Raw genomic sequence first — 17,471 nt, forward strand, 5'->3', positions numbered from 1 at the left:
AAATGCAATGGCGTCTAAGAGTCCTTCAACTTATAACATGCTTACGTTTCAATTTCTGAATTCATTAGATTCAAAGCTCCAACAGGGCAAGACTGAAGAACGTCTCATGTGTTTACCACTTTTATCCCCAGCAACTGGGGGTGTTTGGCGGGGCATGTGACCAGATTGTAACAGGAGCTCAATAAATATTTGCTGAATTAACAAATAGCCTTTCTAAACTATTTAAAAATGGTTTTGCCACCTCAAATATAAGCCTATAATATAGGTGAAATAATAAAAGATCTACTTTAAATGGATTCAATATATAAATATGTAACATATATAATTGAAATACTGTCTAAAATATTATTTTATTCTACTCACAGAAAACAATTTTAGTAAAACTCTTCACAGTCAATATAATGTTAAAGTTTCATTATAACTACACCCACTTTTTGATTCATCTAATCATTTTGACCCTCAAACAAAATTTCACGTCCATCTAAGATGTTTAAGTGATGCACTTTTTGAATCCATGTATTAAAATATCACCTGACATTTTATCCCAATCACCACTAGTAACTATTCAGATAACAGAAAGACAATTTTTCCCTTCTGTTCTATAGGTATATACTATAATCTCTACAATATAATCATTTACTATATTACTATTCAGTATACTTTTCAATCTTTCAAAAAAGCTTCCAATACTCGCAGTTTCTTTGGTCATACTCAGGAATGATTATTTAATCTGAATTAAATTCTACACTCATTGCATCTTCTATAAACATCCAAATGGACACTAAGGACATTTCAAGGCAATGTGTTCTTCTCAGTCATTTGCTGTGCAAAATAATTTAGAAATTACCCTGTAATATGAGCAACTTTAGAGGGTATCAAATATAAGCCTTTTGGGATGGCAGCACCTCACCTAATGCAGGCACATAATTAACAGTATTTTTAAATACCAATGGCTTTCTATATATAGACAATTGTTTCCAACCGTAACAGAGTAATGGAACAAATCGACTCTCCTGCCTTAAAACAACTAAAAAAGTGGACCAATAATAAACAATGATTTTTAGATACTGAACAAAGGCAATCAATGCAAAACAGTGATCCTGTGAGAAGAAAAACAAACGAGATGAGGCCCATAAATGCCCCATGTAACTGCGTGGAAAAAGTTTCCAGGCTGCAGAAGAGGGAGGGAGGAACTAAACAAAGCCCAGCAATCTAAGGTAGTAAGAACAGAGTTGAGAAATTCAGGAAGGCCACGGTGTCTAAAATTCACCGGTAAGAGCATCACAGAGGAGAATGCTACATAAAAAGAGCTCCACAGATATGCAAGAGTTCCCCTCAAGTCTTCAGTTTAATTCTGAAGGAAACCTGAAGCAGGGGAAAGAATCCTGAAAAGAAGCAGGTGGAACAATCCCCAGAGCTCACAAAGGGCCAAGAATAATTGAAAAACTCATAATAGCCCTGGCTGGTGTGCCTCAGGTGGCTAGGCATCATCCCATGCTCCAAAAGGTTGCTGTTTCGATTCCAAGTCAGGGCGCATGCCCAGGTTTTGGGCTTGATCCCCAGTAGGGGGTGATCAATGTTTCATTCTCACAATCAATGTTTCTCTCTCTCTCCCTCCCTCTCCCTTCCTTTCTCTCTAAAAAAAGCCAAAACAATAAAAGTATTTAAAAAAAAAAAAAAAAAAAGAAAAACTCAGAATATACAGGACCCTGTGTAGAGTACTCAGAAAAGTATTGCCACAGTACTGGGACAAAATTAACCCTATACTAAGGTTGCTAGGTCTCATTAAAAAAGTTTAAAAGCAAGCTTCAAAAGGATCAGGTTACTGCCAAGTAATTTAACCACATCCCAAAACAAAGCTCAAGAATATTTAAAGGAATACAAAAATATCTAGGTCCCCAAAAAGGTTAAATTCATAATGACAATAGAAAATTACCAGGTATATAATAAACAGGAAAATATAACTCAGCATGGACAAAAATCAATCAATAAAAACAGACCAGAAATGACATGATAAAATTAGTACAAAAGAACATTAAGAAAATTATTATAAATCTATCCCATATGTTCATGAAGATAGAGGAAAGCACAAGCATCTTAATGAGACATAGAAAATAAAGAAGGAACCAAACTTCTAGAGATAAAAATTAAACTGTCTGAAAAGAAAAATTGAATGAAATTAACAGAGTAGACACTTCAGAAGATTAATAAACCTAAAAATATAGCAATAGAAAATGTCCAAAATATAACCTACAGAGAAAAAAGACTGAACAAAATGAATCAATGAGCTATGGGACAAATTTAATCAACCCAATATCATGTAATTAGAGGCCCTAGAGAAAAGGAGAGGTTACAGAAAAAATATTTTAAAAATGATGGAGTGAGATAACATGGATGGACTTAGAGGATATTATGCTAAGTGAAATAAGTCAGACAGAGAAAGACAAATACCATATGCTCTCTCCTATATGTGGAGTCTAAATAACAAAATAAACAAACAGAACAGAAACAGACTCATAGAGAACAAACTGATGGTTGCCAAATGAGAGGGAGACTACAGGGGTCTGTGTGAAAAGGTGAAGGGGTTAAGAAGTACAAATTAGTAGTTACAAAATAGTAACAGGGATGTACAGCATAGAGAATACAGTCAACAGTATTGTAACAACTAGTATGATGCCACGTGGGTAACAGACTTACCGGGAGGATCACTTCATAAATTATATAAATATCTAACCACTATGCTGTACACCTAAAACTAAAATAAAATCATATAGAATGTCAACTGTAATTGAAAAATTTTAAAAAAGATCACTTATCACACACTACAATAACAAATAAAATAATACTGAAAAAGTTTTGAAATACTGTGAGGTTTACTAAAATGTGACGGAGACACGAAGTAAAGCAAGTGCTTTTGGAAAAATGGCACTGACAGACTTACTTGACACAGTTGCAGCAAACACTCAATTTGTAAAGAGCACAATGTGTGAAGTACAATAAAGCAAAGCATAATAAAACAGGTATGCCTGAATACTGAAGCTGCTCAGAACATGTTTGTGCAACAAAATTGCACATTCTGATCATCCAGCAGCCTGAAATGTCCTTACTAAGACCTGCTGATTTGTCAAACTTTGACTTCACTTTCAAGATCCAGCTTCAATGATCATTCCCCTTAATTATTTGAGAAAGTAATGTCTACATAATTGAAAATATATTTCTATAAAGTTTGGAATTTTTGCAATAAGTATGTATCACTTTGGCAATCCAAAAAAAGAGAGGGTAGATTTTGTTTGTTTTTTTGTTAATCCTCATCCAAGGATATCTTTTCCAATGATTTTTAGAGAGAGAGAGAGAGACATCAATGTGAAAGAGGCACATGGATTGGTTGCCTCCGACATGAGCCCCAACTGGGGCCTGGGATCGAACCTGCAACCCAGTTATGCGCCCTTAACTTGGAATAGAACCTGCAACCTTTTGGTGCTTGGGCTGGTGCTCTAACCACTGAGCACACTGGCCATGGCAAGAGAGGGTCTTTTTTAAAGGACACATGAGAAGACATCATTGCTCTAATAATGAAGATAGTAATAGATGAAGTTAAAGGTACAGAACAAGCAAAATTATTTAAATGAATTACTGAAAACGTCATATAATCAAAACTCATAATTCAAGACTAATCGAGGATGCCTTCGTGCATTACACAAATCTACCACCATTGTGGCATACATAAGCTTTAACACAGACTTATTTTCTTAATAACTGTATAATATTTTGCCAAGTTTTCTCCTAGATTAACAGCTTGGCATAATATGGCAGCTGTCTCACTTCTCATATTTCACTCTATTTCATTTCCATTTTGAAGTTATTGATTTCGAGGTATGTCCTTCAGTTCTAACTCTACCACCTATCATTTAAACACTGGGATATGAATGTCATAACATATAAACATTAAAATATGAAAAAACTATTTTATTTTTTTTTTTTAGAAAGAAGTGACTTTTTTTTAAAAAAAAATATCTATTGATTTCAGAGAGAAAGGGAGAGGGGGAGGGGGAGAAAGAAACATCAATGATGAGAGAGTCGTCATTGACTGGCTGCCTCTTGCACACTCCCGACTGGGGATCGAGCTGAAAAAACTATTTTAATAGATAATGTAAAATAACAGCACAGTGGTCATCAAAATCCACTTGCAGACATCTCATGTACCATTCACTTAATACCCATCAGTTTTGGTCTTGATGAAATTTTTAAATTACAGGGGCTTTGCACAGGGGTTGTGCCTTATTTCAGATTTTGTATATTTAGTTTTAATAACACACTGCTTAAAAACTGGAATTGAGACAACCCTGTAAATTTGATGGTGGGAGAGGAAGTTCAGACTAGTTTCTCTGTGATGTATTGTCTTTGAGAAACCGAGACATTCTGCTAGAGAAATAAAACATCAAAAAGAAGGATAAGAACCCTGAGGGCACTGATAAAGGAAACAGGAAAAGATGCTGACCACCAAAATGTGGGAGTGTCAATAATTTTGAAGGCAGGAATTCAAAATTTTAACAATTCATGAAGTTGTACTGTAAAACTGTCAGATAGTAAGAACTAAGGTGGAGCCCTGGCTGATGTGGCTCAGCTGGTTAGTGTCATCCCATACACCAAAGGGTGATGGGTTTGATTTCAAGTCAGGACACATACCCAGGTTGTGGGTTCAATTCCCGGTTGGGGCACATGCTGGAGGCAGCCCATCAATGTTTCTCCAAATGATGCTTCTTTCTCTCCCTCCCTCCGTCTCTCTGCCTCTCAGAATTCCTCTCTCTAAAATCAATAAACAGATCCTTGGGTGAGGATTTAAAAAAGAAAGAAAAAGAACTGAGGCGGAGTTCTGCTTCAGGAATATAGAATTATAGAATAGATGGTACCAAAGATAAGAAATGTACTAAATTTAGTACATGGACTGACAATAGCACTGTACAGATAATAACACTGTATCAATTTTAAATTTCCTCAGTCTGATAATTACAAACTAGATGGTTTTTAGAAATGCTCATAAAATAAATTTAAAAAAATTTTTTAGGAAAATGTCCTTGTTCAAAGGAGATACATGCTGAAGTATTTAAGAGTAAAGCAATTGCTCTCAAATGAGTCAGCAGAATTTTTTTTAAGTTTATATGTGTGTGTGTGTAGAGAACAAGAAAATGTGACAAAAATGGCAGTTTACTATTCTTTTAAATTTTCTGTAGATGTAATTTGTTTCAAATAATAATTTTTTAAAAGAGAGATTGAAAAAGGACCCAAATGACAGTAAAATATAAGTCCTAGAAGAAAGGTACAAAGTACTTATTAAATAAATAAAAATATCTCAGTCCACAGTGATAGTTTTTTAAAAAGAGAGAGCAAGAAAAAGTGGGGAAACTTATTAGCCACCTTTGCAAAGGATTATTGCACAAGCTCTACTCTAAAAGCTAGTCTTTAAAAGAAAATATAAGCTTTACCTTGTTTTGTAGGAGGAACAAAGGTTCATCCCTAGTTAATGGGGAAAAGTACTTTTTTCAGGAGAATATCAACTTATTAATAAAGATGGAATGATAAAAATTAGGAGAGGAAATCATTTTGAAACTTCTAATGAAGTGAGTGATTCAGGAAAGGATCATTAATGAATAAGGTAAAAATTCACTCAATGCAAGGTGCTGAAGTACTACCCCATAGATACTTAATAACTACAAAGAGAAAAATATACCTATACAGTGGAGGATCTGGAGGTCACCACCTTTAAAGAATCAAACATCAACACAAGTGCAACAACCTGATATTGTGTGCTTCCTGAAGGATACAATATGAAGTACAATATATCACCATGAAGTCCATTTACCAAACTGAGTCTAATCAACCTTTACATCTAACTTCTTGTTACCAGAAATACAGGACTTAGCCCGGCCGGGCATGGCTCACCGGTTGAGCGTTGACCCAGGAACCAGGACAATCGGGGTTCGATTCCCGGTCAGGGCACATGCCCAGGTTGCAGGCTCGATCCCCAGTCGGGGATGTGCAGGAGGCAGCCGATCAATGACTCTCTCATCATTGATGTTTCTATCTCTCTATCCCTTTCCTTTCCTCTCTCTGAAATCAATAAAGATATATACATATATATATAAAGAAATACAGGACTTAGTGAAATGACTTAAACAACATGAGGCAACAAACTAAACAAACACAGAATGTGTGGTATTCTACAAAATAACTAGCATGGTCTCTTCAAAAAGTTAATGTTATTTAAAGCAAAAAAAAAAGGTGGGAGGGCTGTTCCACTACATTAAAAGAGATTAGAGACCCTGTACCAGATTTAGTATGTGCCCTCCCCACTCACTCCAATGTTCCCCTCCAAATTGTCACATTTGCCTTTCACCCTGAGCAGCTTTAGCAACACCGTGTGCCGCTGGACTCTTGTCCACCTCCCATCCTCTCACTTGCTCACTAGAGACTTTCCTGTTAACCACAAAACTAAAAACTGTATCCCCTGCACCCACAAATTCACATCCCTAAAGTGCAGAACTGATGTCAGTAAATTCTTTCTCTTTCTTTCCTTGGATATATGGCTTCTCAGGGATGCAAGCTATATATTTATGATTTGTGCACCTATATGTATGAATATTACAAAGTACTTCAATAATTTTTAAGTCAGTGTTTAGAGGACTTCAGATTAAACCTAGCAGACAATATATGCTTTTAACTCTGCTATCTCCTAAAACTCTACATAAATTAAAGCAGGTGGATTGTTTTAAAGTATTAAATCACAAGGTCAAAAAGGGAAAGGAGATCTACACTACTCAGATAATTTCTCGCCCCTGAAGATGAACTCAGAAGGGCTGAAACAGGAAGCCTGAGATTGCAGGGAAAACTGAAAACAAGAGTACATTACTGAAAGTTGACTAAGTGTGTATTGTTCCAGACATAACTAACATCTCGCTTTTTTTACAGTTATACTATAGCTACTGATATGCAACCTGCTTTCAATCATTTAATAACACATAGTGGATATACAGACGACATTTTTACGCCTGCTATTTTATACTGCATTAAGTGACTGCACCATAATGTATTTGTCTAGTTTCTTACTGATAATTATTTAGACTTGTTCCTTGTTGGTTTTTATTAATATCAAATATTGCCATGAACATGCATATATATATGTGTGTGTGTGTGTGTGTATATATATATATATATATAAGATATCAATAATCTGAGTACATTTGTAACATATGCTAGATCAAAAGACATAAATACATACTGTCCAGCTTTCTTTCCAAAAGATTGCACCATTGTATTCTCCTACCAACAGTATAAGAGTTTCTGTTCCCTCACATTTAATTAATCTTTGATAATCAAATTAGTTTAAAATATTCCCACGGTCAATTTGCATTCTTAAAAAATGAGGTTGAGCATCTCTTCATGGGCTTATTGGCCTATTTGTGTTTATTTTTCGCTAAACAGCCTGTTCCAATTCTTTGGTCACCTTCCTACTGAATGTTGGCTTTTTTCTTTTTTTACTATTTGAAAACAGATAACATTTTGTTTTTAAATTAAACTCTTAAAATCAGAAATATTATTCAACAGACACATACCAGAGTTGAGGAAAGTTTTTTGAAAAAAGAAGACAAAAAGAGCACTAAGAAGTTAACTTATTTTCTAGAGAATTCTGCTAATATTAGAATTAAATGTTTTAATTAGATAGTAATTTACTTGCTTTCTTGTACTTTATGTCATCTTCTCTAGTTTGTTGGCTTTTTTCTTACTGATCTGTAAGAGGTCTCCTGAGAGGGTTGGAAATTAGCCCCTCTTCATAAATGTGACAACCTGCCCCCTAGTTTATCATTTCTCATTTGTTTATTGTATCTTTCAAGATATAGAAGTTCTATAGTCAAAGTTCAAACAATCAAACTTTGTGAAGCCCACAAAGAAATTCTACAAAGTCAGCATTCTTAACCTTTTAATTTTTCTGGGTTTTCTTTGTTGTCATGCTTAGGAAAGCTTTCCCTACCCAAAAATCATTAAAAAGTTTATTTTTATAATTTCATTTTTTTACCTTTGAATGTCTGATCCACTTTAAATGTACTATATTGTCAGGAATAGGATTACCATAGACTGAATATAAGTGTCCCCCTAAAATTCATGTTAAAATTTTAAGCCCTAATGCGATGGTATTTGGAAGTAGGGGCCTTTGGGAGGTAATTAGGTCATAAGGGTGGAGCCTTCATTAATGGAATTAGTGCCCTTATAAAAGAGACCCCAGAATGCTCCCTCACTCTGTCCTCAATGTGAGGACAGAGCGAGATGATGGTTGGCTATCTATGAACCAGGAAGTGGGCTCTCACTAGACACTGAATGTGCTGGTAAGTTGATCTTGGACTTCCCAGCCTCCAAAACTGTGAAAAATTAAGTTTGTGTTGTTTATAAGCTACCCAGTCTATGGTATTCTGTTACAGCAGCCTAAAAAGACTACAACAGGACAGTGCACCCTTTTCTGTTGGAATTTCTCATTAAATTAGGCAATTTCTCTTACTCCTACTTGCACCTTGCTTCCTTTCAAATGTTCTTCCTTACAATCTCTAAAAGTAACACGCTTATTTTAGAATTACGTTTGTTTTTATAAAGATGACACATTCTCATTATTTTTTAAAAGTAATAAAGTATAAATAAGAAAATATTATCACCCAGAAACCACCATTAATATTAAGCAAATATTATTCCAAACATCTCTCTACGACATATGTTCAAAGTAAAGGACACACATACCAAAACCAAAAAAAGTTATATGAAAATGGGATATAATCATATAACTTTAAAAATAAATGGCATTAATTTTCATTTTACTACATTGGAAGAAATAGAACAAACAAAGGTACATGTGGACCAAAGGTCTCTGTGGACATTTTGGACAGGATCAAATGTCCATTAATTGCTTTCAGAACTGTCCTCATATTTAACCTTAATAAAAATTTACTTTTACTGGTTAGAGTGATACAGCCATTACCTAAAACTAGGCAAACTGACTCTAAGAACTCTATGCTGTATAATCACGGCTCAACTACATAAATCAAGTAATAGAAAAAAATTAGTAAAGAACTGAATAAGAAAGTCAATTCTTTTAAAATTTAACATGTTTCTAATATAAGCAATTTTTTAACCTACAACCACAATACATGTGAAATAGAAACTGTATTACTGATTAACATTTTGAAAATCTATTTGAAATGGACTGTCATAAGCACAAATGACATATCAACTAAAGAGAATGGAAACTAAAATTATCCACATAATGATGAAAAATATAAGAGGAAAATAAGGACACGTAGAAAATACTAATCAAAGAAAAACGAAAGAACATATCAAGATTAGTAAAGAGAACTGTGAACTGGGTTTTAAGAGGTCTGAAATCCAAAGGCAAACTTTCCCAAACTAGCTGAATAAGCCGGGTCAGGTCATTTACTTTCTTCTGGATCTCAATTTCTTCATCTTTAAAATGAAGGAGAGGAATAAAATGTTTTCTGATTTTTCTTGCTCTAAAATTCCATTCTGTTACTTAACACAAACAAGAAACTAAGAAACTGTCTCCTTCATTACCAAAGGGCTGTCTGGTTGCCGCCCACAACTACTTGTTCCTGATGAATTACTCTCCAAACAGAAGCTGATTCAATGTTCCAGGCACTTCTCTAGTACTAACTAGAAGGGACTAGAATCACATTCAGTCAGACAATCACCTTCAAATGACTAATGTTTCTCAGACAGAATCTTCATTACAAAATGCTTCATATCTCTGTTAAGTCATATCTAACTCTACCAGCAACAATATATAATAAAAAAACAGCATTATGAAAATGGTTATGAAAACTCAACAAATGCAGTTTTAATTATAGAAAAATATAGAAACCAATGCTGACCTTCAGATTTATTGATCAGTCTCTAGTAAGTTTTAATAACACAATCCCTCAGGACAATAAACAGAATCCTTGGAATAAATGTAGCAACTAAACTGCCCAGGACTACAAAACCATATTCAATTTCTAAGAAAAAATACCAGAGCAAAACCATCTTTTCAAAGTACGTATAGTTTCTATCTAATTACCAACAGACAGAGCATCGTTGAGGTCTATCATGCAAGTATTTTTTAATAGTTGAAAGCCACCATTCACACCGTTTTAAGACCGGGGCACCAGAGATTCTGAGCTTTTATTTTCAAAAGTATTTTTAATCCCATCCTCTTTATTCCATTATAAATGGTGGTTCCACAGAGTATCCACTTTAATAAAATGAAAAAACTTAGTAGCCCTAATAAAGTGATCACTGAAAAACAGCTTAAGGGGAAAATTTTTTATCTTACCTCTACACTAGGGCTAAGGCTGCTTGGCAGTGTTTCTGAAGTCACAGTAGTGCTTGGAAGGCTGGAAATTTCCCAAGTATTCACAGGCTGTATTGGTTCAGACTGCTTTGAACGATCTATACATTTTGGATTATCCAGTAAGGTCACTTCATAAAATTCTTGAATATCTGGAGGTCAGGAAATAAAAATAAAAAAGTATATTTTCTAATTAAACTATGCATTGATAAAACAACATAACCCAAAGGTAAAAATTTTACTTTAGGTTAGTAAAGTTAGTCCAATCTTATAGCATACTTAAACAGTAAATATCTTCTCACTTTATTACATCACAAGCATATCGGAACCTGCAAGGAACAGTGTAAAAGTCATAGGCTTTTTACACTTCAAAGTCAGTGCTGCATTCAAATCCTTCCTCCTTTACCAATTAGCTACATGTTTAGGCAAGTTACTTAACCTCTGATAACTTGCCTCTTATCATTATGAATTGTTACAAGGACCGAATAATACCTGTAAAGAGCACAATGGCATATAATAAGCTCCTAATAAGACAGCAGCTAATATTACTGTAAATTCTGCATACATGATTCATTACCGATATTTATCTTTGTACCACCAACATCCAGGCTGGGAATGTAAACCTCTCAAGGGGTTATAACTGCTCTTCTAACCAAAGTATAACAACAAAAAAGGTTAAAATCAAAGAACTAGAAGTATTTTTAGATATCTCTAGTCTGAATATTTAGAAATACTTAAGTAGTTTATATTATTTTATTAGAAACAATCAGTGAAAGGTATGATAAAACTCTAAAATATATCATAAACAGCCCGGTCGGTGTGGCTCAGCAGTCGAGCATATCGACCTATGATTCAGGAGATCTCAGTTCGATTCCCAGTAAGGGCACATGCCAGGGTTTCGGGCTCAGTCCCTAGCGGGGGATGTGCAGGAGGCAGCCAATCAGTGGCTCTCTCTCATCATTGATGTTTCTATCTCTCTCTCCCTCTCCCTTCCTCTTAGAAATCAATCAATAAAATATGTTTTTAAAAGAAAGAAATCATAAACGTACTTATAGTAGCACAGGATAATTTAGAGTATCAAGTTGCTTTGCTATCAGCTGAAATTATATAAACTTAGTACATTAACTCTGGTTATTTATGCTGTTCAGAAGCTCTGAGTGGGAGTTTTATTATTAGTTTACCACAGTTCTTTATTCACCTATTGGTTTAATTTTGAGTTGATTTTTTTAAAGAAGGGAAATTATAATCGGCAAAGGTGGGCATTATCCTGTATAGAAGAATCATACACAATAACTATAAATAACATAGATAGAACTTTTACTTATTTCTCAGAATGATGAAAAGATTAGTATCTCCTTTAAAAACATGCTAAGACAGTAGAAACAAAGTAACTCCCTTTTCAGTTTTAATAACCAGTGGAATTGCAGAACTTTCTAAGTAAAGGACCAATAAAAACTACAAAATGAGGATAATAGCAACCTACTTCAAAGGGTATCAACAATATTACTAGAAAAAAATGTATGTGAAAACATTTATAAACCATAAATCACTATATAAAACTAACCACATTAACCATCATGAAAAAAAAATCAGAGCATCAGCTACAAAGTGTTCTTAACAAAAATTGTTTAGCCTGAACCTAAATTAAGTCTTTAAAATCAACTTCTAGTTCACAGGAAATAAAGGGGATAGAGGAACAAGTTATATGACACCAGAAAAGCCAGCAACAAAACAAACTGGGAAGAGGACATTTTATAGGAAAACTGGCCTGGTTTCTGTAAAAAGTCAATGTCATGACACAGGAAAAACTTGTTTGAAAGCAAGAAATTTTCTGTATAAAAGAAATGAAAAGACACAGAAACCAACTGCAATGTCTGAGCTTTGACTGGGGTGTGTCCTGGGGGGAGGAGGGGGGGTTATAAAATACACTGTGACAATTGGGAAATTTAAATATGGACTATTTTCTAGAAAATATTATGGAATATATTTTTTGTAGAGGATATATATGTATGTGAGAGTATGTGTTTATTTATGTAGTAGGGCATATATTTCCATACATGTAAGATATATATTTTATATATGTAGGAGATATATATTTATAACTATCGAGAGGGGAAGAGAGACAGAGACAAACAGACATAGGTATCTCCTACTAAAAAAACAAAAACAGCCCTGGCTGGTGTTTCCCAGTGGTCAGAGCATTAGCTCTCACACCAAAGGGTCGCAGGGTAGATTCCCCGTCTAGGGCACATACCTGGGTTGCAGGTTCATGCCCTGCCTCTGGTCAGGGCACTAGCTGGAGGCAGCCAATCAACGTGACTCTCTCACATCAATGTTTCTCTCTCCTCTCTCCTCTCTCCTCTCTCCCTCTTCCCTCCCTGCCCCCCAGCCCCTTCCACTTGCTCTCTCTGAAAAAGCAATGGAAAAAAATATCCCCGGGTAAGGATTAACAAAAATAATAATAATAATAAACAAGAAAATCCAGAACTCCTAGTATAATATTTTGCCCCCAAGAGCACTAAATGAGTATTAACTGGTTAATTACCAATCTCAAGATAAGTAGCCCACATCATTACATAAAATTATTTTTCATTATTGTAAGTCAAATTTCAAATCTTAAATTTCCATGTCCTTTTATTCTATAATTAACTAACAGAGACACTGCTGTATTTACCCTTCAATAACATCTCTATTGAAATTGTGGACCAATGCTATCCAGAACTTTCTGCAATGATAAAAATGTTCTATAGTTGCACTGTCCAGTATGGTAGCCACTAGCTGCATATGACTGTCCAGTATGGTAGCCACTAGCTGCATATGACTATTAAGCACTTAAAATGTGACTAGTGTGATTGAGGAAATGAATTTATCTTTTCATCTAGGTTTAATTAAACAGCCATATGTGGCTAGTGGCTACCATACAGGACAACAGAGACCTGGACTAATATAACTCAGAGTAACATTTTACTATCTAGTATGGTCAAGGAACAAAGTGTTCCCTACATAAATTTTTCAAAAGTTCACTTGCACCTAGCTACTAACAATTGAAATGCCTTAAATCTAGGTCTTATATTCATCTATCAAACAGGCCTTTCTAGTTTGCTATATCTGAGCGCCTATGATCTAGAGAACCAAATATTCATGTTATTTAAACGATATCAGGCTTAAGACAAAATAAGCTGAGTAGAACACCCATTAGGATAGCTAGTATCATTAACAAAACAGAAAATAAAGAGTATTGATAAGGATGTAGAGAAACTAAACTCTTATGCATTGTTAGGAACATAAAATTATGCAGCTGCTGTGGAAAACAGTATAGTGGTTCTCAAAACATTAAAAATAGAATGACCATTTGATCCAGCAATTCCACTTCCCAGTATATACCCAAAAGAACTGAAAGTAGATGCAAAACAAATCAGGCATACTTCAGAAATACTGAGGATTTGGTTCCCAACTACCATACAAAAGCAATTATCCCAAGAGAGTGAATATTGCAATGAAACCAGTCACACAATGTTTCTCAGTGCATATAAATGTTATGTTTACACTACACTGTAGTCTATTAAGTGTACAATAGATACTTTATTACTAAAAAATGCTATCATCCTAGTCTTCACCGAGTTAACCTTTTGCTGGTAGAGGGTCTTCTTGCCTTGATAATGAAGTAGGTATATAGCTGTATGTGAAACACAGAGTTTATGCTTATATTTATTAATTATTGTATTATTTTCCATACAAACTGTAATCCTACTTTTGCTCCACCTTGTATTTGCACACCAATGCTCATAGCAGCATTATTCACAATATCAAAAGGTGAAAACCCAAATGTTCATCAATAGATTAATGGTTAATCAACAAAACATGGTGTATACAAACAATAAATACATTATTATTCAGACTTTTTAAAAAATGAAATTCTGATATATTCAACATGGATGTATGAATTTTAAGACATTATGCTAAGTGAATTTGTCACAAAAAGACAGATGCTGTATGATTCCACTTACGTGAGGTACCTAAAATTGTCAAATTCATGGAGACAGAAAGAACAGTTGTTATCAGGGACTGGGGTAGGAAGAAATGGGGAGTTATTGTTTAGTGAGCAGAGTTTCAGTTTGGGATGATGAAAAAGTTCAAGAGATGGATAGTGGTTACACAACAATGTGAATGTACTTAATGTCACTAAACTGTACACTTAAAAATGTAAATTTTGTTATGTATATTTTATCACAAAAAAAAATAAGTTGAATAAGAGTGTAGGGGACCTTAAATGAGCAAAGAGCATGGGATTTAACCTGTGGGTTTTATAATATTTATTTTAGCTACTTAGATATCTTTGTTTCTTACTGGGATGAGGGCAACTGATATTGCCAAATATGCAACTTAAAAAGAGATTGGTTACCATACTGGGCTAACTATAACCATTTGCAGAAGCACCAAAATATGCTTGTTAACACATATATAGTATGGTGATATTTTTGATATAACAGTTTGTCAGTTATTACCACTTTCCTTTAAAAAGAAATACACACACACACACACACACACACTCTCTCTTTAATCTTGACCAATATCCCATCTTTACTAACATTCCATAGTTTATACATTTTATTTCATTTGTCCAGCACACTTCTCCACATTTAGGGTATCCCAAGACTAATGAGATGAGCAACATAACACTTCTTCAGAAACAATTTCTCCATTACAATTCCTTCAGTGTATCAGTAAAGATTTTTCAAGGTGCACCTAATGAAAAAGGGCACCTTCTGGAAAGACTGCACTTACAGACTGAACTTTGCTTATGAGTCCAAAGTATTTATATTTTATATCTCCCGTGCTATCAGCAGTCCTTATTGTTTATAGTTAACCTACATTTTATGTCAGAAAAGAATTATATCACTGATCACAACTATAAAGATTTAGAAAACAAAGATTATCATTATGACAAGATAACTATTTTTATAACATAACATTCTAGGATTCAAGATATTTACTTTCTACTTTAGATTTTTCTAAAATGGGGAGTGTAACATGGAAATTCATAAGATAGCTAGCCTAAAGTAAAACAGAAGTTACTACACAAATAGAAATCAGAGAGAAGACAAAAACAAACACAGTAAATTCTGGTATAATCCCAATCTACTTCCTGAAAATCTATTTAGCATGCCAAAGTTTGAAAATCTATATTCTCAAAAGACTAACTTCATGAAAACAAAAGAATAACTTCACTTTGAACACTTAAGACATTCAGTGAATGCTAATGGAGTGAATATGTTTTAAAAGAGGAATAAAAGACTTAAATGATAAGATATAACAATGTCTTTGGGAGATGAAGAAAATTGAGGAAAAAATTATATAACACCTCAAGTTTTCCAATTTAAAACACTTAAACATACATTTATTTTAAATTTCATTTCAAAAATATGAAAATTAAATTAACCACCTCTTCGACCGACAATGAAAATTTCTTAATTCTGGCTTATATAAGTCATTATATATATGTTTCAATATCCAATGTCAGTAAGAACTCATAATTATATCAAGATATATATGCGATGAAAAGAAAATGTAACCACAGCAAAATAACGTTTTAATAGTCACATCTCTCAATACTATTTTATCAGGAATTGCCAAATTTACTAACTAGTGTAAAATGACAGAGTCCTTCAATAACCTATGCAAACATTTAACTGTAAACTTGTATCTTAAATATGAAAATGTAAAGAAAATGGTAGGATACAGGAATGGTCAAAATGATTGCCATTTAATAGACAAGACTAATTTCATGCTCATCTGAAAATCCATACAGCTTACCCAGATATATACTAGACATATTATTAAAATGACTGATTACATTTTATCTACTACCCTGAAAAAGTTATTTCCTTTGAAAATGATGTAGTAAAGCAAGAATGAAAACAAGAAAATGCAGGAATGCTAAAACATGTATTAGAGAAAAACTACCCTTAGTTAACTCACAGTTGAAAACATTAATTTGTTGAGCTTACTGAATCAGTTTTACCATACTCTAGTCTTCATTTTTCCCACAAGTGCAGTTCCTTAACATAGATCTAAATTATAGGGTCAAGAAGCTACAAAAGAAAAAAAAAAAAGCTCAAAAATTAAACTTGAACACAAGTAATTAGTCCTATGGAACAGAGCAGAAACATTCCTATTACCAAAAAAAAAAATTTTTTTTTAAATCTTTCCAATCACATATTTGAGAAGTCTCCAAATTTAAGGAAAAAGTTTTCTAGCATTTAGTGACAACTGACATCACCCTAAACAGGGAAACTCACAAACCATGAAACATTTCTCAAATTAAAGAAATAAGGCAGTACTAACTCAGGATCAGAGTAGGAAGTCTAAACAAAGACTAAAGAAAGTACAATCAGCCCTGGCCAGTGTGGCTCAGTTGGTTGGAGTGCTGACCCCATGCATGGCAAGGTTGTGGGTTAGATTCCTGGTCAGGGCATATACCGAGGTTGCAGGTTTGATCCCCGGTCGGGGCGTGTACAAAAGGAAATACAGAAGGCAACGGATCAATGTTTTCTCTCTTTCTCTATCTCTCTCCCTTCCTCTCTCTCTAAAATCAATTAAAATATATATATAAAATATATACACACACATTCAGGTGAGGATTAAATAAATAAATAATTCCCAATCTATTAAAGATTTAAATGTTAAAAACAAAAGCCATGAAAGAATTTAAATATAGGTAAATGTTTTTAATAATCTTGGAGATAGGAAAGCCTTTCTAAGCATGGTATCAAGAATAGAAAATACACGCGTGCACACGCAAACACAAAATTGGTAAATCTAACCATATATGAACATACTTGTGTTTTTTAAATAAAAGTTTCAAACAAATGACAAACAAGGGAAGCTAGTTGCAACTTACATGGCAGGCAGAGTTAATATCTCTAACAAATTTTATACCTCTAAGAAAAAAAAGGCAATGGAAGGGGCAAATGACATGAACAAATAATTCACAAAAGGAAGTAAAATAAACAATTTAAGAAAATTCTTACATCACTGATCATTTCTTTAATCAGAGAAACACACAATAAAACATCAAAATGACTAAATA

At 33.9% G+C, this 17,471-nt stretch overlaps 1 protein-coding gene across 6 annotated transcripts in view; it reads right to left on the minus strand.

Moving 5' to 3' along the window:
- Nucleotides 1-17,471, minus strand: part of DLG1 (discs large MAGUK scaffold protein 1) — a 223,480-nt gene that overhangs the window by 197,766 nt on the left and 8,243 nt on the right. For all 6 annotated transcript variants that reach the window (XM_016200019.2, XM_016200018.2, XM_016200023.2 and 3 more), the window contains exon 3: nucleotides 10,367-10,533. In XM_016200019.2, coding sequence (XP_016055505.2) covers nucleotides 10,367-10,533 — 167 coding nt within the window. The remainder of the gene's footprint in view (nucleotides 1-10,366; nucleotides 10,534-17,471) is intronic.

Source organism: Miniopterus natalensis, chromosome 6 (genome assembly GCF_054644295.1).
Source record: "Miniopterus natalensis isolate mMinNat1 chromosome 6, mMinNat1.hap1, whole genome shotgun sequence".
Classification (NCBI taxonomy): domain Eukaryota; kingdom Metazoa; phylum Chordata; class Mammalia; order Chiroptera; family Miniopteridae; genus Miniopterus; species Miniopterus natalensis.